At 47.2% G+C, this 24,507-nt stretch overlaps 1 protein-coding gene and 1 pseudogene across 2 annotated transcripts; one reads left to right on the top strand and one right to left on the bottom strand.

The window, feature by feature from the left end:
* Positions 1-252: 252 nt before the first annotated feature.
* Rcan3 (RCAN family member 3) lies at positions 253-23,841 on the top strand. 2 transcript variants are annotated; one of them, XM_075946877.1, is made up of 5 exons: positions 253-435; positions 9,200-9,432; positions 12,178-12,351; positions 13,852-14,023; positions 15,608-23,841. In XM_075946877.1, the coding sequence occupies exons 2-5, from the start codon at positions 9,238-9,240 to the stop codon at positions 15,784-15,786; spliced, it is 720 nt and encodes a 239-aa protein (XP_075802992.1). In that variant the 5' UTR covers positions 253-435; positions 9,200-9,237; the 3' UTR covers positions 15,787-23,841. The 2 variants fall into 2 exon arrangements, with proteins under 2 accessions (XP_075802992.1, XP_075802993.1); XM_075946878.1 differs by having other exon boundaries at positions 9,197-9,432.
* Positions 20,557-22,246, bottom strand: LOC142834387 (protein Spindly pseudogene; annotated as a pseudogene).
* Positions 23,842-24,507: the final 666 nt, after the last annotated feature.

The following is a 24,507-nucleotide window of genomic DNA, read 5'->3' as shown; positions in this document are numbered from 1 at the left end:
TTTTTGGAGGTCACATAAAGCCTTAGCACAGGGTTCCCGCCCAAAGCCCTTACAGGCTGTGCCAGAAAGCCAGGAAGAGCGGGAGAGTGCGCGCGCGCAGAACATGCCACACCCCATACAGCCCCGTCCACCTCGCCGGACTCCCGCCCACCCAGCTGTTGGCCCCACCCACTCGTCCGTGCGCCTGCGCCTCGCGCCCGCTAGGTGCCAGGCCCCAGGGGAGGGCGCGAGGCGCGCGGGTCCGGGCGCGAGGCGCGCGGGTCCGGGAGCGCGCGCGACGCCAGCGACCTCGCTCGGGCCCAAGTCACAGCCCGCGTCCCCGGCTGAGGCGGCCGGCGTCGAGGGCGTGGCGGCTCCTCGCGGCCCCGGGCGGAGGGGTTCTGTTTGCCCCAGGCCGCGCTCGTCGCCCCCGGGCCTCTCCCCTCGAGCGCACAGGTGAGTCTCCCCTTCGCAGGGCGGGGCCGGCGTGCGGCCGCTCGGGGCAGGTTTGCAGCTGCGCTGGGGATCCCCGGGACCCCGAAAGTTACAGCAGCCTCAGCCGTAGCAGCAGCCGCCCAGAGCTGCCCTGAGCCCCCTAGACGCTGCGAAGGGCCAGCCGCCTGGTCCCCAGGGTCTTCCCAGGGCGCTTCGGGGTAACATCCTACAAAACACCCCTCGCCCCCCAAGTCCTTCCTCCTCCACCACCAATTTTTCCATCAACTGTACGACTTTTTGGAAGATGACAGGCCCAGCCTGCCCTCGAGGGCAGGGAAGGTGTGGCCAGGAAAACAGGCTGGCAGCAGGTGGAAGCCCCAGTCTCCTCCCCCTTTTCCCTCCCCCAGGATGCAGGAATATCATCAGCGCATCTCTGCCTCCCTGGCTTCTGGAAACTTGTGTCCGCCTCCTGAACCGACGCGCCTTCAATAGCGGTCTGTTTCCAGGTTGCCCGGTTCCAGCTTCCGTGCGAAATCTCATCATCTCTTGAGGAGATTAAGATTCTAGCCGCTCACGCCCGTGTTTCAGATTCAAACTAGGATTATTTAGAGTGGTGTAGTGTCGGATTTGAAACCAAAAAATACTCGCGTCCCCTTGTTGAAAGCTGTCTAGTACAACAGATTTTCTTGAACTTTTCGTAGAAGTCTTTCATCTACTGTTGGCTAGAGAAGTAATTTCATCAGTATCTGTAATTGCTGATTACTTAATCTTATTCTAAGGACTGGGTGCGGCGCACGGTCTTGTTTTTGTTTTTTTCTTTCTCAGTACTTGGGAACCTAGCCTGGACTACTTAACAAGGCCCTGTCCAAAAGCAAAAAACAAAACAAAAACCTCTCATTTTATCACTATGCCATTACCTCTGATCCAGTGTGTCAAACTGTAAAACAATGTTTGGTCCTGTGTGAGGGCTCAGCACGCTTGGCAGCTGGAGTTCATGGATCCAGGGAGCCCAAGGGGTAGAAGGAGAGAACCACCTCCTCCAAGTTGTCCTTTGACCTCCATGTGAGTGCTGCTGCGACCACAGGCAAGCACAATACATACATTAAATAAAGATAGTCTAACAAAATATTGGTGCTGGAGGGCTGGCTCGGCTATTTGGAGCACTTGCTGCTCTTGCAGAGGACTGGGCGTAAATTCCCAGCATCCATATGATAGTTCACAAGTCCAGTTCCATGTGATCCCGCGCCTTTTCTTACCTCTGAAGACTCATACGTGTACCTGATGCACAAACATACACCCACAGGGACACACATACATACTAATAAATAAGTAAAAATCCAGAATTAAAAAATACAGTACGTCTCAGAGTCTAGATTTTTTTTTCCTGGCATGCAGAGTTGTTCTTTTTGACCGGGATTTTATGTAGTGTTCTGATAAACTTTGGATGTAGGATGATCATGAAGTAATTAAAATTAGCGTCCTGTTAGTCTTTGCTACAGCTTTGCATCTTACCTCATCGGCAACCAGTCTCCAAAAGAGGAGGTTTTAGTGCTTGGGGGATTTTCTTCTTTACCATTCAATCGTGATATATTTTACAGTTTTAGAACCCCGTGTAGTCTTAGGCTAGCAAATGAGAAGCAACGCTACATGAGGGTACAGGAAATGTGGGTCCCAAAGCGGGAAAGGTGTGAAAAGTAGTGTGACTTAGAACTCCATTCCTCTGACCTGTGACCCTGTGCAGTGGCTTGCAGGTGTTGCTCAGAAGCAGCCTTTGACTTTAGCTCCAGAACCCTACAGAAAGCTCCACTTTGCCTGGAGCGATGGCTCTCAAGCGCCTGACCAGCGTGCTTGAGGTGCTAGGTTCAACCCCAGCGTAAGAACAGGGAAAAATCCTTCAGTTACTGAGTGGAGGGTGCCTGGCCCTGGAGTGAAGTGACTGGGTTACACGCAAAAACAAATAGCGTCAGTCACTCTGCGAAGTCGCACTGAGCATTGCCTTTCTCATACTGATGGGTGGAGTAAGACCATCAGCGATGATGATAGGAACGTTGTAGATGATCAATAAAACGGCGTGACTTTAGGTCCTGAAAATGCAGAAATGTAATTTTTAAGTTTTTAGAGGTTTATTTTATGTGCATGAATTGTGTCTGCTTGTATGTATATGTACCACACATATGTCTAGTATCCCCAGAAGAAGGCATCAGATATTCTGGAATTATTGATAGTTGTGAGCTCCCGTACGGGTGCTGGGAACAGAACCCAGGTCTTCCTCAAGAGCAAGAGACATCTCTCTAGCTCCAGAAATATAACTTTTAAAAAGATTTTTTTTAAAAGTGTGCCTCTGTGTGAGTATATGCACATGAGCACAGGTATCTGTGGAGGCCAGAAGAGGACATTGGATCCCTTGGAACTGGAGTTGCGGGACGTTAAGAGCCACCTGAGGTAGGAGCTAGGAACCAAACTCTGGTCCTCTGCAAAAGCAGTGCATGCTCTTAGCTGCTAAGCCATCTCTCCAGCCCCAAATCTAGTCTTTATAACCTGTTTTACACTAATGTTCCACTAACTTTATTATGATGATTTTTGTTTGCCGTTACTACTTTTAAAAAAAAGTAGAATTCTGTCATTGATCGATAAGAAGCACTGGGAGATAGAGGAATCATAGTAGACTTCAGAACCCCGATGTTGGCAGTCCTGAATAGTCTTTTGGAGGATTTAGTCTAAATTAGAAATTCAAATAAAGTACACATTTGCTTCTGGTATTTTTGTAGACATTTTGCTCATTTCAAACAAATCTGGCTAAGATATTAAAATGTTCCTCAAGTTGGGAAACATAATATTTTTTTAAATTCTGGAGCAGAAAGAATTCACCTTTTCCTTATCGACTGAAATTGCTTGGCGTGCAGCCTTGGTGGATTAGTCTTGTCCTGAGGCTGGTGCAGCAAAGCAGATGGCCATGCTCCTTGGAGGTTTCCCACCCAATTCATGTTTCTATGAAGAAGCCGTCTGCCAGAAGTCAGCCAGGACTAAGGCAGCACTGGAGGTGATGCTAAGCCCCGATCAGCACAAGCGGAGGTTGCAATAGTTCCAGCAGTCAGGAATAAAACCTCTGTGCTAGGAATGGAAGCTAGGGCCTCCTGAGCCAGGCCAAGGCTGTAGTGCTGAGCCATAGCCCCACCCTTGTGTTGTGCATTGCCTTAACGAAGCCAACTTTAGCTTTAAGTAGCTGCTAGGTTAAGGTGTGTGACGTCCATGTATATTTCTCTTTTCAATTTTTTTGTTTAATTTGGTTTTTTTGTTTGTTTTTTTTTCTCAAACAAGGTTTCTCCATGTAGCTCTAGAGCCTGTCCTTGCACTCCCTCTGTAGACCAGGCTGGCCTCGAACTCACAAAGATTCACCTGCCTCTGCCTCTGCCTCTGCCTCCCGAGTGCTGGGATTAAAGGCGTGCGTCTCTGCCACCCAGATTCTCTTTTCAGTTTTAACCACATTTAGAATGTCAGGAAATTCTGAAGTGATTGACAGTATTGACTTCAAAACAAACACACACACACACACACACACAAAAACCTCATTGTGTGTTTTTAGCAAGACAGCCAATATCTGTGAAGTAATGGCTGCTACCGTAAACATTTTGCTGTGACATAAATTTCTGCAAGGCTCATGCAAAGGCCTAGTGGTATCTTTGCTTTAAGTCTGTTCCACGCTGGAAGCAGATAATGAGTTAGCTCAGTTTACTGACAGAGCCTCCCTGCTTTTCTTGGGGTCATACAAGCTGCGAGGGATTTCTCTTTCTTTGTGATCATGTAGAGGGTTGTCTTGTTTTTTTCTCCTCTGTATTATGATTTGAATGTCAGTGCTACCAGCCGTGCTGATGCTATTTCGGCCCTTTCAACCAACAAGGAAACTCATATCATGCTTGTTCTTAAAAGAATGACTGAGTACCGGCCCTGTGCAAACCGTTATTATGAATGTGAGTGTTTACGTCTCCCAACATCTTTATTGAGTGGAGATTATTATTATCTACATTTTCTGCTTGAGAAATTAGGAACAGTCAGGCAGGTTTAGTGAGATGACTCACGGAGTAAAAGCACTTGATGCCTGAGTTCCACATGGTAGGAGGAGAGAACAGACTCCCCAAAATTGCCCTGTCTCCCTGTGCACACCATGACACATACCAGCACACACATGTGTGTAAAAACACATACATAAGGAGGCAGTAGAAGTTTACAAAACCAAAGCCACCAGAAACAGGTAAGATAGGTAGAGTCATGTGTACGAGCAGAGTCCTGTTGGGGACAAAGTTCCCGTGTTGGAGGTCTGAAGGTGGCCTCTGACCCCTCCTGGAGACCGGGGATTGCTCAGACACGTTCACAGTTAGGTGCATTTCCATTCTGTCCTTTTCAAGAATATAAATGTGTAAGTATTATAATTACTTAATGATCTAAAACCTTTGATCTGGGCTTGGTGACATAGGCCTATAATCCCAGCTAACAGAGAAGCTGAGGCAAGAGGGTCAAAAGGTCAAGGACTGCCAAGCTAAAGCAAGTATTCAGAGCCAGGCTGGACACCTTAATGAGACCATGTCTCTCTGTCTCAAAATGCAGATAAAAAGAGGACTGGGAAGCAGCTCAGTGGTAGAGCACTTTCCTAGTATGTAGGAAGCCCTGGGTCCAACCCTTAGTGCCACAATAAGTAATTTTGAAGGAAAAATTATTATTGTGGCCATTGTTAAGATAATTAATAAAATTTGAATAGAGACTAAAATAGATAATGCTATTATATCATTGTTAAATGGATGGGTTTTACTACTGTGTAAGAAATGGATTTTGCTCTCATGCTGATTTGATAGGATATGAACTATGCTATACTTTTTAATAGTTTGGAGAGAGAATGATAAAAGGCAGTCTGCTACCTATATGTAGAGATGTTTTAGTTTTTGTTGTTGTTTGGATTTTTTTATGTACATTGGTGTTTTTGCTATGGGTGTTGGGTCCCCTAAAACTGGAGTTACAGACAGGTGTAAGCTGCCATGTGGTTGCTGGGAATTGAACCCAGGTCCTCTGGAAGAGCAGTCAGTGCTCTTAACCGCTGAGCCATCTCTTTTACATTTTTGAGACAGGGTTTCTCTGTGTAGCCCTGGTTGTCCTATAACTTGCTCTGTAAACCAGACTGGTCTTGAACTCACAGAGCTCTTCCTACCTCTTCCTCCTGAGTACTGCGATTAACGCTTTTGCGCCACTACCCAGCTAAGATGTGTTGTTACCCTGTAACCCAGGCAAGCCTGGAACTTACTATATAGCCCAAACTGACTTCAAACTCATGGCTTTCCACCTGTCTCAGGCTCTCCAGTGCTGAGATTATAGACATGAGCTACCGTGCGTGCCTAAGCCTATTTTTATCATTTCTTTTTGAAGTTATATCAAAAGAAAGCTACCGTAAGATGAAGGTAGAAAAACAGGAAACGAATATATAAAATTCTCAGTCAAACCAAGGATTGTTTCCTATGCTCTATTTTTATTCTTTGTCATATTGGAGGAAGAGCCTTGAAACACAGTACTAATTATCAAAAGTAGACTGTAGATTAGGGCTGTAGTTCAATAGTAGAGTATGGGCTTAGCACTATCAAGGCCAGTGCTACACATATGTAGGCCAAAAATGGCCTGACTTTCTTTCCCTTCCTCTACTCTCCCCCTCCCTGAAGGAGCTCTGCCTGCCTAGAACTGGTCTGGAACTCACTCCCTATGTAACCAGGCTGGCCTGGAACTCATGGAGATCCACTAGCCTCTGTCTGCCAAGTGCTGGGATTAAAAACATGAGCTACCATGACCATCTTTTGTGCATGTGTCTTGTGGGGGGATATTGGGGGAGTTCCTTTTTTTCTTCGAGACAGGGTTTCTCTGTGTAACAGCTCTGACTATCCTGGAACTCACTCTGTAGATCAGGCTGGCCTCGAACTCACAGAGATCTGCCTGCCTCTGCCTCCCAAGTGCTGGGATTAAAGGTGTGTGCCACCACCACCCAGAATCTTTTAAGTGGGGGAATAAATAAAAAATAAATGAGGGATTACAAAAAAACAAACACTTAATGCCATAGACAGGCTACAAAGAAAGCCCACTTTTATACCCAAGGTTAAACTAGACTGGTACTAAAAAGCTTTACCAGCTTTCTGACTTTTCTCGTCCTGGCTGCACACGCCTGCTTGGCACCTATTCTTTACCTGCTATTGTCCTTGACAACCGTTTTTGGGAGCCCATCTCTGTTGACAGAGGTTTCAGTCCCGCCTGGGCCCACAACCATTCAGTCCCAAAGAAGCACACAGAGGCCTACATTAATTATAAACTGGTTGGCCTGTTAGCTCAGGCTTCTTATTAACTGACTCTTACATCGTAAATTAAGCCATAATTCTTGCCTATGTTAGCCACATGGCTTGGTACCTTTTATCAGTGAGGCATTCTCACCTTGTGTCCTCTGAATCTGGCTGATAACTGCAGACTGAGTCATTCCCCTTCCCTGAATTCTCCTATTCTGGTTGCCCCACCTATACTTCCTGCCTGGCTACTGGCCAGTCAGCATTTTATTAAACCATACAAATGACAAATCTTTACAGGGTACAAGAGCATTGTCCCACAGTACATCTCTAATTCCTCACAGAACTGAATTTTTTTCTGTCGTTGATGACATGCCAGTGCCATGGTGACATGGCATGAAGCTCGGTGCTGTCTGCTTTTGTTCAGCAGTCCTTGCTGAGCAGCTGTGAGTCAGAAACTGGCAGGGATTTGAAGGCACGGGCAGAACACGGGCAGGCGGGTGATTTGTCAGCAGCCGAATAACCTTAGAGCAGAAAAGGGAGCGGAGTGTGAGAGCCCAGTCTCCCCCATGAAAGCTGTAGTGAGACACTCTCTTGGGGGCTCCCCTCAGACCAGAAAGGCCTCACACAGCAATTAAAAGAATCAGCTAAAATTTATTGTCAGACCTGTGGGGCAAGGGGCAGCTTAGAATCTCCAGGGATGTGGTATATCTCTCAAACCTCCAGTTCTATGTGGTGCAGACTCAGCCCTCCTTTCCCCACGGCTTTGATGCCGTGCTTCACGGCTTAGGAGCAGTCTGTGAAATGCAACTGGCACATGGGGGACCCAGAGAAGCAGGAAACCCAGGTGAGAACTAAGAAGCTAAGGGCTCCAGAGGAGCAGCACTGGAACCTCAGAGAGACCCAGGTGTAAAGACTGACTGAGAAAATGAGCCTGGGGGGAGACTGGGAGTGAAGGGAGGGGCCTGAGGGCACACTGCAGAAAGTGGGTTCTGGTGCTCAGGAAGCCTTGGTTGTCAGTAGCCAGGGAAGTTGAAGCCGACAGAGAATGGCAGCTGCCTGGGAGACTAAACCCTGGAGGGAGTGGAGGGGAGGAAATAAAGTCAGTGAACCCATGTACAGGGAGTGGGTGGGAAGAGGAGCAGGTAGATGGCAACAGGGTGGAACCGATGGTGGGGATCCAACATGAACAGGCTTCCGTGCCGAAGAAGAGGAGCAAGTGGAGAAGTGGATGGTATAGCAGACAGCAGGATGAGGCCCCGTTAGGGAGTGTGACTGGCTGGCCCTACAAGAGAACTATTCAGTGCCTGGCAGCAGGTGTCCAGAATATTGACAGAGCAAGGATAGATGCTGTTTTTTTAAGGTTGTCTTGAGTGGTATAGAATAATGGGAAACTCTGCTTTTTTGTTTTTGTTTTTGAGACAGGTTTCTCTGTGTAGCTTTGGCTGTCCTGGAACTCGCTCTGTAGACCAGGCTGGCCTCGAACTCACAGAGATCCACCTGCCTCTGCCTCCCGAGTGCTGGGATTAAAGGCGTGCGCCACCACTGCCCAGCTGGAAACTACACTATTTTTACCCCATAGTTAATAACTAGTATGAAATGTATTCTGTGTAAGCAATGCATCTGGAGCCTGTGTCCTTCAAAACGAAAGGGAACTCAGAAGTGCAGTCGTAATAATCACGATCACTCGGTGTCTCCGTCACTCGTGGTTTTCCTTCAGGTCCATGTCACATGTGCGAAGGTACACTGTGATGAGTGTGGTGTGGTTTCCTGAGGAGCCAGGCACAGGCAGATTCTGCCCCAGTATTTCACAGAGGAACAGTGCCAGCTCTAGGCCTGACTCGAAGTGCACAGTGTCTAAAAGTTGGGGAGTGCGTCTTCTGGGTTGTCCTCCAGCTTTAGCTGTATGCTGTACACTCTTGGTGTGTGTTCATGAACACCTTTTAGAGGGAACTCGGAGACATAAGCAGCTTAGTTATTTGAGAGTCTGCTCAGGAAGAAAAGCGCACTGGGTAAGAAAGGCAGAGCCTCACAGACAGCATTTCAGGGTGCAGATGGCGAGCAGACTGTGTGGGTGTGATTCTGCTGGGCCACTTCCAGTGTTTGCCACCTAAAACCCAAAACAAATATGTGAGGGCCGCTCCGGCTCCCACTTTCCCTCTCTCTGCTTGTAAACCAAAGTACATGTTGATGCGATCCTGTCACCTCGTCCTTTTCATCCCGTTTTCACCAGGAAGCATTTGCTTTTTCGCTTCTTCATATTCCATTGCCCCATAAAATCTGCTAAGCAAATCAGGTTTGTAGATAGAAATTCATTTGCGAGAGCTGGAGCTGACTTAAATGCTGATTGATCTTTCCTGGATAAAGTCATTTTGCTTGATGAATTGCTGTCTTGAGGATAAATTGACTGCAACGTGATAAGGCCTTCAGTTTTTTTTTCTCCATTGTTTTCTTTCTTTCTTTTTTTTTTTTTTAAGCAGTGCCTGGCAGATATCCTAGAACTTTCCCTACAGAGAAGATGCTTCGAGACACCATGAAATCTTGGAATGATAGCCAGTCTGATCTCTGTAGCAGTGATCAGGAAGAGGAAGAGGAGATGGTCTTCGGTGAAAATGAAGATGACTTAGAAGAGATGATGGATCTAAGCGACCTGCCCACCTCACTTTTTGCTTGCAGTGTCCACGAAGCGGTGTTTGAGGTCCAAGAGCAGAAGGTAGGCACGGCCCAGTCCCTGCACTTACACCATGGGAAGCATAGATAGCTTTGGGTAGACGGGCCCGAGAGCCCGTGAGGTGAAATAACAGTGTGTGCTACACTGGGTCATGGAGAGTCTCCGTCTGCCACTCACCGGTGTGCTGCAGAGCCAGTCCTCCTGCTCCACCTGAGAAGCCTTGGCTCTTAGTGAACTCAAGGCTCATTAAATGTGCTTTTCATTCATTCTCTTATTCATTGAGTTTTGGATACTGTAATTGAGGAAAAGCTTTTTTAATGTTTTACTCGAAGATATTAAATATACATAATGTGAATCATTAGTAATTTTATTTCTGTACTTAATGTGATTCTGCCATATACATTCTGTCATCCTCGCTTGTGCCTTTCCACCTCCACCACTAATTCCTCCCTTACCCAACAGGCTGCTGTAGTTGAGACCAGGTCTTACTCTGGCCCAGGCTGGCCTGGGATTGGCTGTGTGGCTCAGACTGGCCTGGGATTGGCTGTGTGGCTCAGACTGGCCTGGGATTGGCTGTGTGGCTCAGACTGGCCTGGGATTGGCTGTGTGGCCCGAACTGCCATGGAAATAGATGTGTGGTTCAGACTAGCCTAGAACTTCCAGTGATCCTCCCAGCGCTAACTCCTGAATGCTGAGATACGTCACAGGGCTATGTCACCACACCCAGCCTCCAAGCACATGGATTTTTCCTGGCTTCCTCCTCCTTGTGCATTCACTGAAGAAGGAATTCGGCTTTTTCCTAGGGCTTATTGCATGTAGGCTATTAATTATCATTGTTAACATTTCTGGTAGTACTTTGTATGGTTTGGAAGGAAAACTAAGATTATCTTTTTAAAGTTATTTATTTACTTAGAAACTCTGTGTGTGTGTGTGTGTGTGTGTGTGTGTGTGTGTGTGTGTGTGTGATCGTGATCTCATAAAAGCCTGCACACCTTTTTTTGTTTCTCTGAGCCATAGTCTCACTGTGTGGTCTAGGCTGACATCTGGGCAATCCTCCTCAGCCTCCTGGGCACTGGATACACAGGTAGAAACCACCACTCCTGATTTGACCCTTAAATGTTAACTGTGTACACAAAGAATTTCCTTTCAGTGAGACCCATTCTCACTCAGTAGCCCAGGCTGGACTTCCTTCAGTGTCTTTCAGGGCAGAGCTGGATGCATGCTCAAGCACCTGCAGCATAGGTCGAGGGACAGTGTGAATTAAGCAGCGTTTGAGTCACGGGCGTACAGTCCTGCAGTGGGGCTGGTGGATCGGCGACAAAATGGAAAGTTAGACCCTCTAGAAACACTGGGAATCCACCAAAGTTTCAGTAGACAAGTGCGCAGCCAGGCTCAGTAAGTCTCTCAGAGGGGCATGAGGGGTTGGGGAAGAGCTATGAGTTAGAATTTTACAGAGAAAAGGAAGGACGCTTTAGCCAGAGGAAACCAGATATACCAAGAAACCTAATTAGGACAGTGTGTAGCAGGAGCAAGCACCTTTACCCATGAACTATCCGCTGCCCTGATGGATGGGTTTTCAGGGCAGTGGCTGAGGATGAGCAGTGAAGGCTGCGCAGGAGGCTGCTAAGTGGAAAGGAGGAAGAGCTCTGTTCTGAAATTACAGTATCCTCACCCCAACTCTTTCCTAGTCTGCCTAACCAAAACACTACTGAAACTGTTCAGTATTTGAATTTTATTTATTTACTTTTGATTTTTCAAGACAGAATTTCTCTGTGTAATACCCTTTGCTGTCCTGGAACTAACTCACTTTGTAGACCAGGATGGCCTCGAACTCACAGAAACCTGCTTCTGCCTCTGCCTCCCGAGTACTAGGATTAAAGGCATATGCCACCATTGCCTAACTTAATATCTGAAGATTTTAAAGGCCAGTCTATAAAGTCTATAAAAAGATACTATGGTTCCAGCATCCAGGAGGTAGAGGCAGAGGCAGGTGGCTCTCTGAATTTCAGACCAGCCAGTGTGGCATAGTGAGAGATACTCTCTGAACAAGACAGTGGGTAGTAAGTCGGCTTTATTTACTGCACACATCGCATGAATATCATATGTACACTGCTGTTTCTGAAACTTTTCTGAAGCATAAAGATACATAGACGTTAAAAGCGAAAGTTAGGAAGCTGCCAGGCCTGGTGGCACCCCGTGATCAGAATGCAAGGCCATCTTCAGCTGCTAGCAAGTTTGAGGCTGACCTGGCCTGTGTAAGAGCCTAGTCTAAAAAAATATTTAAAAAAATAAAAAAGATAGGAGTGATTTCTCTGTGTTATATTGTGTGTACATGCTGGGGGAGGTGTCCAGGTTCTAAGACACATCTTGCTCAGTGTGTCAGGCTTAAGCAGCAACAAATGCCTAGCACTGTGAAGAAATCAGGGGCACCCCAAGTACCAGAGATGTTACTTTGTCGAAGGAACAGCAGAGCTGGATACACTGGTGACTTTGGCAGCTGTGCTCCTGTTGTGTGCAGACACGTGTGTGCTGGCTTATGCATCATGTTTATCTTATGACCTTTGAAGCTGCAGTATTTAACGAAGCTAGCCGTGTTCAGTCAGTGCAGATGCAAGCACAAGTCACATGACATCCACCCTGAACTCCTTCCAGAGAGGGGCTCTCAGGAAGGAAAGGAGTGCACTTCATAGGGTCTTCACCCAGCCACTTCTCTTCCGCAGGCGTCCTATTAACAGGAGTATTCTGTTCTTCTTCCCTCTTCTCTCTGCCTTGCTGCCCTCCTCGCAGGAGAGGTTCGAAGCTCTCTTCACCCTCTATGATGACCAGGTCACATTCCAGTTGTTCAAGAGCTTCCGCAGAGTGAGGATCAACTTCAGCAAGCCTGAGGCTGCAGCGAGAGCTCGGATAGAGCTGCACGAGAGTGACTTCCATGGCCAGAAGCTGAAGCTTTACTTCGCACAGGTACGGAGTGCTGCGTGGCTGCGTGTCCCCACAGCTGCTTCTCCGTCACAGCTCCTGGCAGTTCTCCCTCCAGCGCTGGGTCAGAGGTTTGTGAAGTCGACGTTCCCGTGAGCAGACGATGTCGTGTTTTCTCTTACTTTACACATACCTAAGTTCATTATCTTAGGAGTGTATTAAGCCTTCTGTCTTTGTTTTGCTGCAGCTAACAGTTAAGGGATTCATTTTTGTGGCAGCTTTGCTCAGCTAGAGCTCTACAAGGGTTAAGCCCTGACCTTCAAGGTTAGTGGATTAAATGTTCTCTGCATCTAAAATAGCACTTAGGATGTGACATTTGTGGGAGAACAGAAAAAAATCTTCAAGGGCCATCAAGAAGGCTCAGTGGGTAAAGGTGCTTGCCACTAAGCTTGACAACCTGAGTTTGGTCCCTGGAACCCACACATACATGGTGGGAGGGAAGAGCTGACCTGTTTCCTCTGACAAGCATTTTCCTCTCTTCTAAGGCTGGAGCTTTGTCATGCGTCAGCTCTTCCCACTGAGCTAGTTAGGGTTACTAATCTGCGATGAAGTCTGTAATGCCATCTGTGATGCAGCACCATGGCCAAAGTAGCTTGGACACTGAAGGATTTTTCCAGAATCACCTTCCACTGAGGGAAGCCAAGGCAAGAGCTCAACCTGGGCAGGAACCTGGAGGCAGGAGCTGATGCAGAGGCCATGGAGGAGTGCTGCCTGCAGGCTCGCTCTTCATGGTTTGCTCACTTGTTTTCTTATAGAACCCAGGACCCCAGCCCAGGGTGTTACCACCCTTATGGCTGGGTCCTCCCACGTTAATCACTAATTAAGAAAATGCTCTCCTAGGCTTGCCTACAGCCTGATCTTAATTGAGGTTCCCTCCTCTAAATAATGAAGGCTTGTGTCAAGTGACATAAAACTAGCTAGCACACCCGCTGTAACAAGAGATAATAACTGTAACAGAGAAAACTCTTGGCTCATGATTTTGAGGTTTCAGTCCATATATGATCGTCCCTTTTCTTTTGGGCCTGCAATGGGTGTAGCACATGAAGGCAAAGCCAAGCTGTTCACTTCATTCATGGGAAACAAGAAGTCAGGGACTGGGGTCCCACTGTGCCTTAGGGTGTGCTCCTAGTGACTAAAGACCTCCCTGGCTCCTAAAGGCTCCCGTTTCACCCCTCGGGAGTAAACCTCTACCACATGGGCCCTGAGGAGCACTGAGAGCCCAGATCCTGCCACAGTCACTGCTGTGTGTTTCTCCGTCCGTCTGTTTGCACACTGCTTCTTTCACACAGCTCATGTTTATCAAGTTTCCGGTGCGTGTGGTCCCGTGCAGTGAGCCAGGTGAACCCGGTCTCCCTCCTGGAAGATCACAAACGTTTTAGGATCTTTTTAATCACCCTCTAAGAAAGTAACAATTACCGTAAAGATGGAAATGAAGAAAATGAAGACACATTTGCAAAGTGGTCGTGGTCATGTCCTTCCCTGCAGGTGCAGGTGTCTGGGGAGGCTCGGGATAAGTCCTACTTACTGCCCCCACAGCCCGCCAAGCAGTTCCTCATCTCCCCTCCAGCCTCCCCGCCAGTGGGGTGGAAGCAGAGTGAAGATGCCATGCCGGTGATCAACTACGACTTACTCTGTGCTGTCTCCAAGCTAGGGCCAGGTACGGCTTCTGCTTTTGCTCTTATTGTCCCCAGGAGCTTTGTGTATCAGAGACGGTGTTCAGTAGGGGGTGTGGAGCCCAGCACCAGCAGGCTGTCCAGGGGACACTGCAGTCACACCAGTCTGGGTCCACACTCTGACTGTATTTCCAATACTGTGGTCCTCAGCCAGCTGCCAAGCCTGCGTTATCTGCTTGTGAACGTTAGATGGTGTGTACAGCATGATCGTTTTCACTGTCAGTGATTCAGCTGGGCGTTCACACAGACTGTTGGCGAACACACTGGCTACTTTCTCTCTGCAACCCTTCCTTCCTTCCTTCCTTCCTTCCTTCCTTCCTTCCTTCCTTCCTTCCTTTCTTTTTTTCTTTCCCCAAAACAGAGTTTCTCTGTAGCTTTGTAGCTTGTCCTAGAACTAGCTCTGTAGACCAGATTGGCCTCAAATTCAAGATCTGGTCGCCTCTGCCTCCCGAGTGCTGAGATTAAGGGGGTGCGCCACCACCGCCCAGCTTCTGTTTTGTTTCTTACTTTCCTTCTCTACGTGCTGTCTCTGTCATATATCTTTAATAATGTGAGGAGCTGATTCCCAGCTGTTAAGGACAGCATGTCTCCTCAGGGCACTTCAGAGGCATCGGAGAAGAAAGAGCTTTATGCTTGTGGCCGTTTGAACTCCTTCAGAAGTCAGGTCCTACACTAGAAACTGCTACCTGGAGCCTAGCCAGAGCCTCCCATGGGACCCAAAACCTTTATGAATGTAACTAACCCACCTCAGTTGTTTCTAGAACAGCAATTAGCATTTATATTAACAAGTTAATTAGTATTTATGTAATCCAATCAATGGGTTCCCATCATAGCGAGCACAAAGCCAAAGTAAGCAAAGGACATAAGAGTGGAGAAACTTCCTCACCTGCAGGAAGAGACAGGAGCTAGTTCCAAAGCAAGGTGCTCCCTGAATGAAGCTTGTGTATATTCATACAGTAGCAGGCCCATTCCTGAGTATGCTGATTATGATTCCTGAGTCATGGAGATTAACATGGAGATTAATAGGATGGTTTCAGGGTATGCTGAATGGGTCTGCCCTGAAGGTGCCTGTGAGCTTAGCAGCCATGCTTGGATTTTAACTCCCAGGACAGAAAGGACAGTGTCTTTAACAAATGGAACTTCTGCAGGGCATGGTGGCACTTACCTTTAACAACACTTAGATGGCAGAGGCAAGCAGCCCTCTGGAAGTCCCAGGCCAGCCTGTCTTCATACTGAGACCCCGTCGAGAGGAAAAAAAGGGAAATTTTTAATGCCAAACAGGCTAAGCCCCTCTGGTGCAGGATAGATGATTTTACAGAGTTTTAAGCAACAAACCCACCAAGGCAACACATGCCTACAATCCTAGCACTTGGGAGAATGGAAGCAGAAAAATTAAAGAGTTCAAGGCCAGTGTCAGCTACAGCAGCAAATTTCTGACTGACCCAGATTTCATGAGATTCAGTCTCAAAAATCAGCAGCTGTTAAATGAACTAGTGGAAGAGGAAGTTAGGAAGTAAATTAATTCCTTCCATTGTCAGCCAGGCTCCTTCTTGTGCTTGCCTCGGCAGGGGAGAAATACGAACTGCATGCAGGAACTGAGTCCACCCCTAGCGTGGTCGTGCACGTCTGTGAAAGCGAAACTGAAGAGGAAGAAGACACAAAAAACCCAAAACAAAAAATCACGCAGACTCGGCGCCCGGAAGCTCCCACAGCCGCACTGAGTGAGCAGCTGGACTGTGCACTGTGAGCCCAGCCACTGCACCTATGCTTCCTGCTGCTACTGCTGCACCTGCACTGGAGCACAGCCACGAGATGCTGCTGCATCCATCTGGCAGCAGGGTCAGCCTTGCCAGGCCAGAACATGGGGTGAAGTAGCAGATGCAGCCAGCTGTTTGAAATTTTGAGCAATGCTCCGAATGGCACTTTAAGTGACAAGGTTAGCCCCCACTGTGTGGCACCTGACTCCTCCCCAAAAACATTAGTACCCCGGAACGTATCGCTCGTTGGGTACCGAAGGCCAGAATTAGAATCACCCAGTGCACTACTGTTTTTTACAGATTTAAAAATTAGTCTCATAATTTCAGTAATTTGGTGTAGGTATTCTTTGTACTGGTGTGGTTGTGTCTAACAAATACATTGAGCATAAGGCTGAATGTCGCTCAGTATACATGACCTTTTTTTGGCACGAAAAGAAATCTTAGATCCAAAATCATTTGTAGGAGCCTTTTTTTCTTCAGTATTTTTCCACTAGCCTTGGGGATGAACTGCCAAATGAGTGAGATTATCAGATCCAAACGGCATGCGCAGACGTGTTTCTTGGCTCTCCTCCGTATCACTCTTGCGGTTGGTGGAGGTGGAGCCCAGGACCATGCTCCCAGTGCAGCCCTCCTAGGCCTGGACCCTGCAAGCAGGGTGTATCACTGGGAAGCTTGGCTGGTGATGATACGGAGCTGCAGCCTGTGGAGGGTGGCTCTTCAGTTTCTCTCTTGACCCTCCTAGTCCTGCTTGTCGCTGCCTGAGTTGTCCTGTGCTGTGTGTAGCTCTGTGATGTTAGTCTAGTCTTAAATTTCAGAAAATAATGATAAGACCCTCTGAAGACCACTTTGAATTGGGAGGTGTTTCATTTTTTATTTTCTTTGAAGACAGGGTTTCACTTTGTAGCTAGCTGGCTTAAAATCCTCTGTGATCCTCCTGCATTAGACTTCCAAGTGCTGGAAATTACAGGGAGTGAGCCACCATGCACTTCACATTTTTCCATTCAAGTATTCAACTGTTCAGAAAGAAAAAAAAAATCACCAGTACTTTTTCTTTGAGACAAGGTCTTACGCTGTCTAGCCTGAGACCCAGTATGTAGCCCAGGCTGGCCTTGAGCCCAAGATCATTTGTTCTCCTTCCTCAGCCACTTGAGTCGTGGGATTGAAGGTATAAGCCCCTGTGTGCTTCCCTTTTTAGTGAAAGTCTCCACCTCGGCTTGCAGTCGACTTTCAGATGGAACAGCTTCTTGCTCCTGAAGCTGTGTTTGAGCCTCTGTACGTGAGTGCAGCATCGCTAGTATGCTGGGGCTGCAGCCTCTCTTACAGAAGGCTCTCCTGCTCCAGGTGCGTTGGCTGGTCCCCTCGCTGTGCTCTCACCGCACAGCAGGTGTCCAGGGCTGCTTGGGATATGTGAAGGGACTGGCACAGAACTAAGAAACCAACTTGGCAGTTACTGTAAAGGAAGAAAAATGGAGACATTGAAGCCATGATGGCTGTGTTCTTTGGGTGACATGTTAGAGCTGAGTGTCTTTTGTGGTGGAATTGATTTCTGAAGATTTAAACTGTATTGCACACAAATGTCTGACTTGTTGAAACAGGGTCTCATGTAGTCCTGGTTGACGTCAAACTTGGTACATCTCAAGGACGACCTTGAACTCCTGCCGCTATCCCCTGAGTGCTAGGATTGCAGGTGTGCCCTACATCACCAACAGCAGCAACTGGAAGGGTTGTCCTTGCCCTCAGATGCTGAACTCTGTGTGTTTGGTTGAAGATTACGACTCCATCCACACTGGTTTGTTGGACCCAAGTCATCCTCTGTTGGGTCAGCTGATAGGCTCTCCTTTGCACTTCTGAGCTCAGCAGTTTGCTTCTTTTGGTTGCAGGACAGACCCTACCTGCCAGCAGACAAGTAGATCTTCAACAGTTGGGAAGTTTTTGTGTTCCGCATTATGCAATACCAATTCTCTCTAATTCTCTAAGTGATCAAAACTAATTTTTAGTCTTAGCTTTCATTTCTAGCTGCCAACTTAAGAACCTCTCTTTCTCCTCCCCTCCCCTCCCCCCCCCCCCCAGGTTTTCTTTATTTTAGCTCTGACTGTCCTGGAACTTGCTCTATAGACTAGGCTGGCCTCGCACTCACAGAGATCTACCTGCCTCTGCCTCCTGAGTGCTGAGAGGTAATTAAAAGTGTGCGCCCCCACATTTGGCCTACTCCTTTTTTAAGTCAAGAGGTGCAAACTGTTCATCTCTTTCAATCTTTTTGAGGGTATTAAATCGTGTGTATGTATGGGGCGTGTGCAAGGAGAAGGGAAGCCATTTAAACTTTGCTGGATAGCAGATATTAGTATTTTCCTCTTTTCTGCTATATTGTTTCCATAAGACAAGCTCAAGAAGAAGAAAAGATATTCATCCACTATTTAATGAAATGAACCAGAGTATCCAGGTGTCTGTGTTTAAGCTATTTTGATGCTCAGTTTGTGTACCCATTTTATAATAAATGAGTCCTGTTCTTTTGTTTGTTTGTGAAAAGGTCTCAGGTAGTACAGGTAGCAGGTCTCAGATTCCCTGTGTGGCCAAGGGTGATCTTGAATCCTGATCCTACTGCACCCACCTCCAAAGCCCAGGATTACAGATGTTACAGATGTACCACAGCACACAGTCTAGCCCTTATCTTCTTTCCAGTTCCCATAGTAGATTTATGTGCAGCATTTTCCTTTCAAACTGAATTAATTCAATTATTTTCTTTTTTGTTTTTGTAGACAGGGTTTCTCTGTGTAACAGCCTTGGCTGTTCCGGAACTCACTTTGTAGACCAGGCTGGCCTCAAACTCCCTGTGATCCACCTGCCTCTGCATCCTGCATGTTGGGATTAAAGGCATGTGCCACCATGCCTTGCTGAATTATTTCTTGGAATTAACTTCCCTAGGGGATTCTGCATTGCCCCTGTGAGAGTGCCCTGCTGCTCTTCAGGAGCTCTTTCTTGCTTTCCCGGAGAAATCTGCAGTTCGTTCTACAGAAAGAAGTTCTAACAGTAACCATGGTTTCTTCAGAAAGCCACACCTCTTCGTGGGACTCAAACTGAGGGATGCAAGGAAGAGAACGGGGCTTTGTGTTAAGAAAAACCCTGTAAAGGGTAATGAAGCCGTGACACTGAGTAGGGCTGGCCAGCAGGACTGCGGGGGTTTGGCTCTTAGAGTCTAGATTTTTCCAACACACCCACCTGTGGGAGCCAAAGGTCCATGGAGAGAGGTGGAGAGGCAGGAGCTAGGAGCAGCCCCTTTCCTTGAAGAGCTGAAAGGTAGTTTTACTCATCCCTCAAATGTCAGGACGGCCATGTGTTGGCAGGCACTTGTAATCCAGCACTCAGGGATAGCTGCTAGCAGAAGGGTCAGGAGTTCAAGGTTGTCCTCAACTAAATAGTGAATTTAAGGCCAGCCTGGGTTACATGGGATTGTCTCAAAAAAGGAAGAGGATTATACAGAGATTTTAAGTTCTACATAAAGGTTTACATAGATCATTGTGGCCACTAAATGGGCAATTTGAGTTGAGGGGACACCAGGTACAGGTCAGGAGCAGTTTGCCCCATAAGGGGATGACTGTACCATTTTCATGAAATCTGTCTGTAAAAGTATTTTTAAAGTGAGAGTTGAGATTAGTAAGGTTTAAAGACTTGTTTTTATTTATGTGTCTGTGTGTATGTATGCATGTGTACATATGGGTGCCCACAAGGGCCAAAACAGGGTATTAGATCTGGAGCTGGAGACAGTAGAAAGATACCTGAATGAGTACTAGGAACTGAACTTGGTCCTCAAGAGCAGCATGCACTCTTCCCGCTGAGCCAGCTCCAGCCACCGGCCTGTCTTTGTAAAATATCATGATTATTGCCATGGTGGAAACACCTTTAATCTTAGCACTGCAGGTGGAGCACTGAATTCAGAGCCAGCCTGGGCTACACAGTGAGTCCCTCTCTGAAAAAGCAAATCAGACCAAAAAAAAAAAAGTCATGATTATCAAGTGAAATGATTTGACTGTCTAAAAATCAGTGTGACTGACCTCTAACCCCAGACTTACATGGGCGTGCACAGCGCTGCAGGGATTGCAGCTGGCCTTCCCTGTTCTTCCATGTCTTTTCATGCACTGGGCTCTTAAAGTGTGGAGGATGTTTCTCCCGTCACCTAGAGAAGAGCGGGAGGCCCAGCAGATAGGAGAGAGACTCCTTATGGCGAGTGAGAAATGGCTTTTAAACATTGGTGATAGAGGTAGCAACTTGGGAGCTTTTAATCAGCTTGATCGTGACTTGTGCTCTTACCGCCATTGAGCTGTGGGTTAGAATCTGCTTCCAGAATGTTTCCTTGGTCACAGCAGTTGGGTTAGCACTTTATGTGGGCTCCCTGGAGAGTCGTGTTCATACTGTTAAAATACAAAGAGTCCTAAGAGAGGAGCCGCCACAGAGAATGAGGCCGCATGCATGGAGCTGAAAGTTTGCCGGGGGAGGTCCCCCTCCCTCTGTGCTTAGAAAATCAGTTTCTGCTCAAGACTAAAGATGGACATAGATTTATATTTGTATTAAACTATTTTTTTCAAGACAGGGAAAAGAAAATTTTATTTATTCATGAAACTATACTTAGGAAAACATAATAACTTCAATGTTGTACTGTCCAATTTTCAGTTCTTAAGTAACATTATTTATCCCATAACTTTCAAAATCTGGTCCAGTGCAGCAAACAGGTTTAAATAAAAGCTGAGTTTTTGGTCACAGAGGTCTTAGCAGTGGTGTATGCAAATGTTCCACAAGGGTATCCTGCACACAGGCACGATCCTCAGCAAGCCCCGCAGAGCAACACCCTCCTCCTGCTGTGGGCACTGCATCTCCGGGGCTGACTTTGAGGACGCGTACATGATGGTGTGTGATTTCTTGCAGGCTCCCTTTCCCAGTTTGCTTGTAGTTTCTTTCCTTTCTTTCTCCTCTGTTGAAAGCTTTGATCCCGCAGATAACCTGAGGAAGCTGGGGGTGTTCCCTCTTTGTTCACGTACGGCCTCAGCACTGCCTGGACCGTCCATGAGCTTTACACATTTCTTCTCTGTCTTCGGCTGCATCGAGACTCTTGCCAGGAGAGAGGCTAGCTGGCAGCAGGTGTGTCTTCTGAGGCGGTTACACCCAATGGCAGCACCTCACGCCCCTCTTTGAGCACAGGCACTTCAGTTTCCTCTTAGGTTCGTACTTCAGCTTTGATTCAGCTAACTTATCTCTCAGTTTTACGTTCTCACTTTCTGAAAGCTGCAGGCGTCTTTCATTTGGTGTCTTTCATTCACAAACGTTTCCGCTCAGTATCCAGGGCCCGCTGGCTCTCAAACGGCGCCTTCCTTCTCTGTGTGGATTGCTCGCCTCTTGTGCTTTCGTTTTCTTTGTTTAACTTATCAAGCTTTAGTTGAAGTAAATCTGCAAAGTAGGTGATGTCTTCTAGAGAACAAGGGCTGGCTGACGTGGACAGCTTAGATTCCATTCTTTCATATAAGGTCTTAAATTTCTCCAGATTTTTAATTTCACCTAAATGGTGTTTTATTTTAACATTCTTCTGTTCCAACATGGCAAACAACCGTTTCTGCTGCTTCAACTCAGTTTGAGATCCCCGCATCCTCAGCAGTGTGGAGATTGGTAACATTCTCTGGTGAATGCATTGTGCTTCTTCACTGACTGATATTTTCATCGAGTTGAGCTGGCGTTCCATAGCCGCCCTTCGATCATCCACCTCTGCCAACAGGGAGTTGCCTTTACTGTTGGGATCCAAGGCTTGCTGGGGCGCATGACCCAACTGCACCTGAAGATCCTGATTTTCTACACGAGCTTTCTCTAAGGCGTTACAATACGACACCACTTCCTTCTCTCGCTCCTCTTTTTCTTCTTGAAGCCGGTCTACCCGGTGCATTAAGGAAGCATTGGAACATTCTAGTTGTTCTTGTTTGTACTGTGGCTGGTTCACCTCTTGGAGAGCAGTCTTCACACCTTCCGTTAGCCGGAGCTTTTCCGATTTGTGGGCGAGAACTTCCTCCTGGTGGTCCAGCTTCTGCTTCAGCTGCTTCTCACCTAACCTCGCTCCATCTAATTCCACTTTCGGTTTCTCTAACTTATTTTTCAGGTCATTCACTTCCTGCCTGTGGCTTCTGTTTAGCTGCATTTCTAGCTGCTCCAGCTGCGTTTTCTGTTGTTTCAAAGCTTCACATTCACAGCTCAAACTTCCTGACATCCGACTCTTGAGCTCAGCTTCTCTTTGAAGGTCGTACTTCTCCTGGTTATAACCCTTAGTACGGTCATCATTTCTTCATGACATTTATCCAATTGATTCTGCAGTTCAGTTTGCCTCTCCATGAGCTGTAAGCCATACTGTGCAGCTTTCAATCGCTCCTTTTCACACTCTTTGAGTTTGCTTCGAAGATCTGTGATCTCTCTCTCCATGCTTTCTGTTTTCAGCCTACTCCCTGCTCACACTTCCCAGCTGCTGCAACCAGAGGCTTGTCCAGAAAGCACCGGGGACCCGGATTCGTGTCGGTACATTCACCTCAGCACAAAAATGCCGCCCTGTTTATTCAGCTCTATGTAAACTATTTTACAGACTCGGGGATTTATTTTTAAAGGAAGGCTTTAGGTGTAATTATCAAAAGTGTTCATGATTCTTTGAAGCCTGGGGTTCTCGCCTGCCAGCTTGCCTCTTCTCTGGAGAAGCTTGGCCCTCGACACACAGGTGAGCGTGGTCATCTTTCCTTCTCCCTCTGTGTTCCTTAACACATCTGTGTTGGGTGTGGTGGCACAGGCCTGTGATCTCAGCCTTCAGGAGACTGAGACAAAAGGATTGAAAGGATGAGAATATCTTGGGATATGTAAGGAAAACCCTGTCTCAAAGAAAAAGAGCTATTTTCCTTTCCCTTTCCTTTCCAGTGTAGAAGATTGGGAGTCCTGGGTAAATACTGCTTCTAAGCAAGAGGCCCACATTCTACACAGCTGAGTACATGAGAAGAATAAGGTATAGGGACCCTGACCAACCACATGACCAATGACTGTTGACGTTTTACACTCCCCTTGGAGTGTGCTTCTCCAGAGCCATCCTCGTCCTCAGCATGCCACTGTTCCCTTCACTCTTGAGCAGAGCAAAATGTGAGTCAAGAGTCCAGATTACCAAATGTTGTCAGGCATGACGACATGCCTGCCATCCCAGCACTTGGAAAGCGAAGGTAGGAGGATTGTTGTAGATTAAGGCCAGCCTGTGCTCTACGAGACCCTGTCTCCACAGAAGGGTTACTGGGTATACACAGCACAGCCTGTTGGGTCTCCGGCTGGGCTGGGAACTTGTCCTGTCCCCTGTAAAGTTTCTGTCAGCTGAGAAGTGACCTCAGGGAGGTGAATGTGCAGAGACCTGCTAACTTGGCTTGTGCTTTCTCTTGGGAACCTGCAACTCTTGAAGAGGGTCCTGTGACCCTTGGAGCTCCCACATGGCCTTGACCGGGTGTGCATTCTCACCATGAGGATTTATTTTCTATCTATGCAGATGCTTGGTGTTTTTCTGTATTGTTTCCCGTTGGTCTCCAGTCTCCCTAAGTCAGGTTGAGAACTAAGGGGAGACAGCAGGTGTGGGTCCTGCGACTGCGCCATAGCCACTGCTGTCTGCCCCTGAGTGTGTATTCCTGTCACTGTGGAGCATTTGCGTCTTTGGAGTGTGGGGAAAGCCTTCACAGCCCTTGCGCTTCGTTCTTCATACCCAAACCTGCAGTGGGATTTATTCCTGAATCTGGACATGTCTGTAATCTCCCTGGGCCCCAGCACTCGCTGCACTTGTGAAAACCGGCCAGTGATCTTCGTCCGTGTGTCCGTGTTTTAGTGTGCTTGATGTGATGTGATAGTTCATTATCAGCTTCAACTGTCCTGTGTTCCGAGGCTCTCTAAACATTCCTTGTCCTGTGAGGTGACAAAAGCAGAATGTAATTTAGAGGACACTTTACAATTACATGTAACAAGTTTTGATGTTGAAACTAATAAAAAGTTGTTTTTTAAAATGAGTTCATCGAGCAGAGTTCTTTGCGTGCGGTCTTCAGTATGTGTGCCTGAGGACTGGTTGGGCAGTAACAAAGGGCAGGGAAGTCAAAAACCGTATTTGATCTATGAGCAAGAAACCTGCTGCACATTAGTGTGGTGTGTGCCACATGCATTCCAGGGTGTCACTAGCAGCAGACAGCGCTGTGGGTCCGCTCTGCCTGCCTGCTGTGCTCCTTAGCTAAAATGATTTATTGCTGGGGAAAAATAATAGCTCCCCAGTATTGAAACCAGAAATGACTTTTTGTTGTTTACTTTTGTTTTTGATACAGGTTGCCCAGGCTGCCCTCACACTCCCTGTGTAGCCTGGACTGGCCTTGATTTCCTTCCTAATCCTCCTGCCTTCACCTCAAAGGTGGTGGATAGATTACAGGAGTATCCTAACATGCACTGCTGCTGATACTTTTATCTATTTATGTGTGTGTTTGTTCGGGTGTTTTGTCTGCATGAATGTCTCTGTGTCACATGTGCCTAGTGCCTTCGTAGGCCAAAAGAGGGCACTAGATCCCCTGGAACTGGAGTTAGAGACCTTGGTGAATGGTTATGTAGGTGCTGGGATTTGAACTGAGGTCCTCTGGAAGATCATCTAGTGCTCTTAACTGCTGAGCCATCTCTCCAGCCCTTAATACTTA

The sequence above is a fragment of the Microtus pennsylvanicus genome, chromosome 13 (genome assembly GCF_037038515.1).
Source record: "Microtus pennsylvanicus isolate mMicPen1 chromosome 13, mMicPen1.hap1, whole genome shotgun sequence".
Lineage (NCBI taxonomy): Eukaryota > Metazoa > Chordata > Mammalia > Rodentia > Cricetidae > Microtus > Microtus pennsylvanicus.
This window is presented reverse-complemented; position numbering and strand designations above follow the sequence as displayed.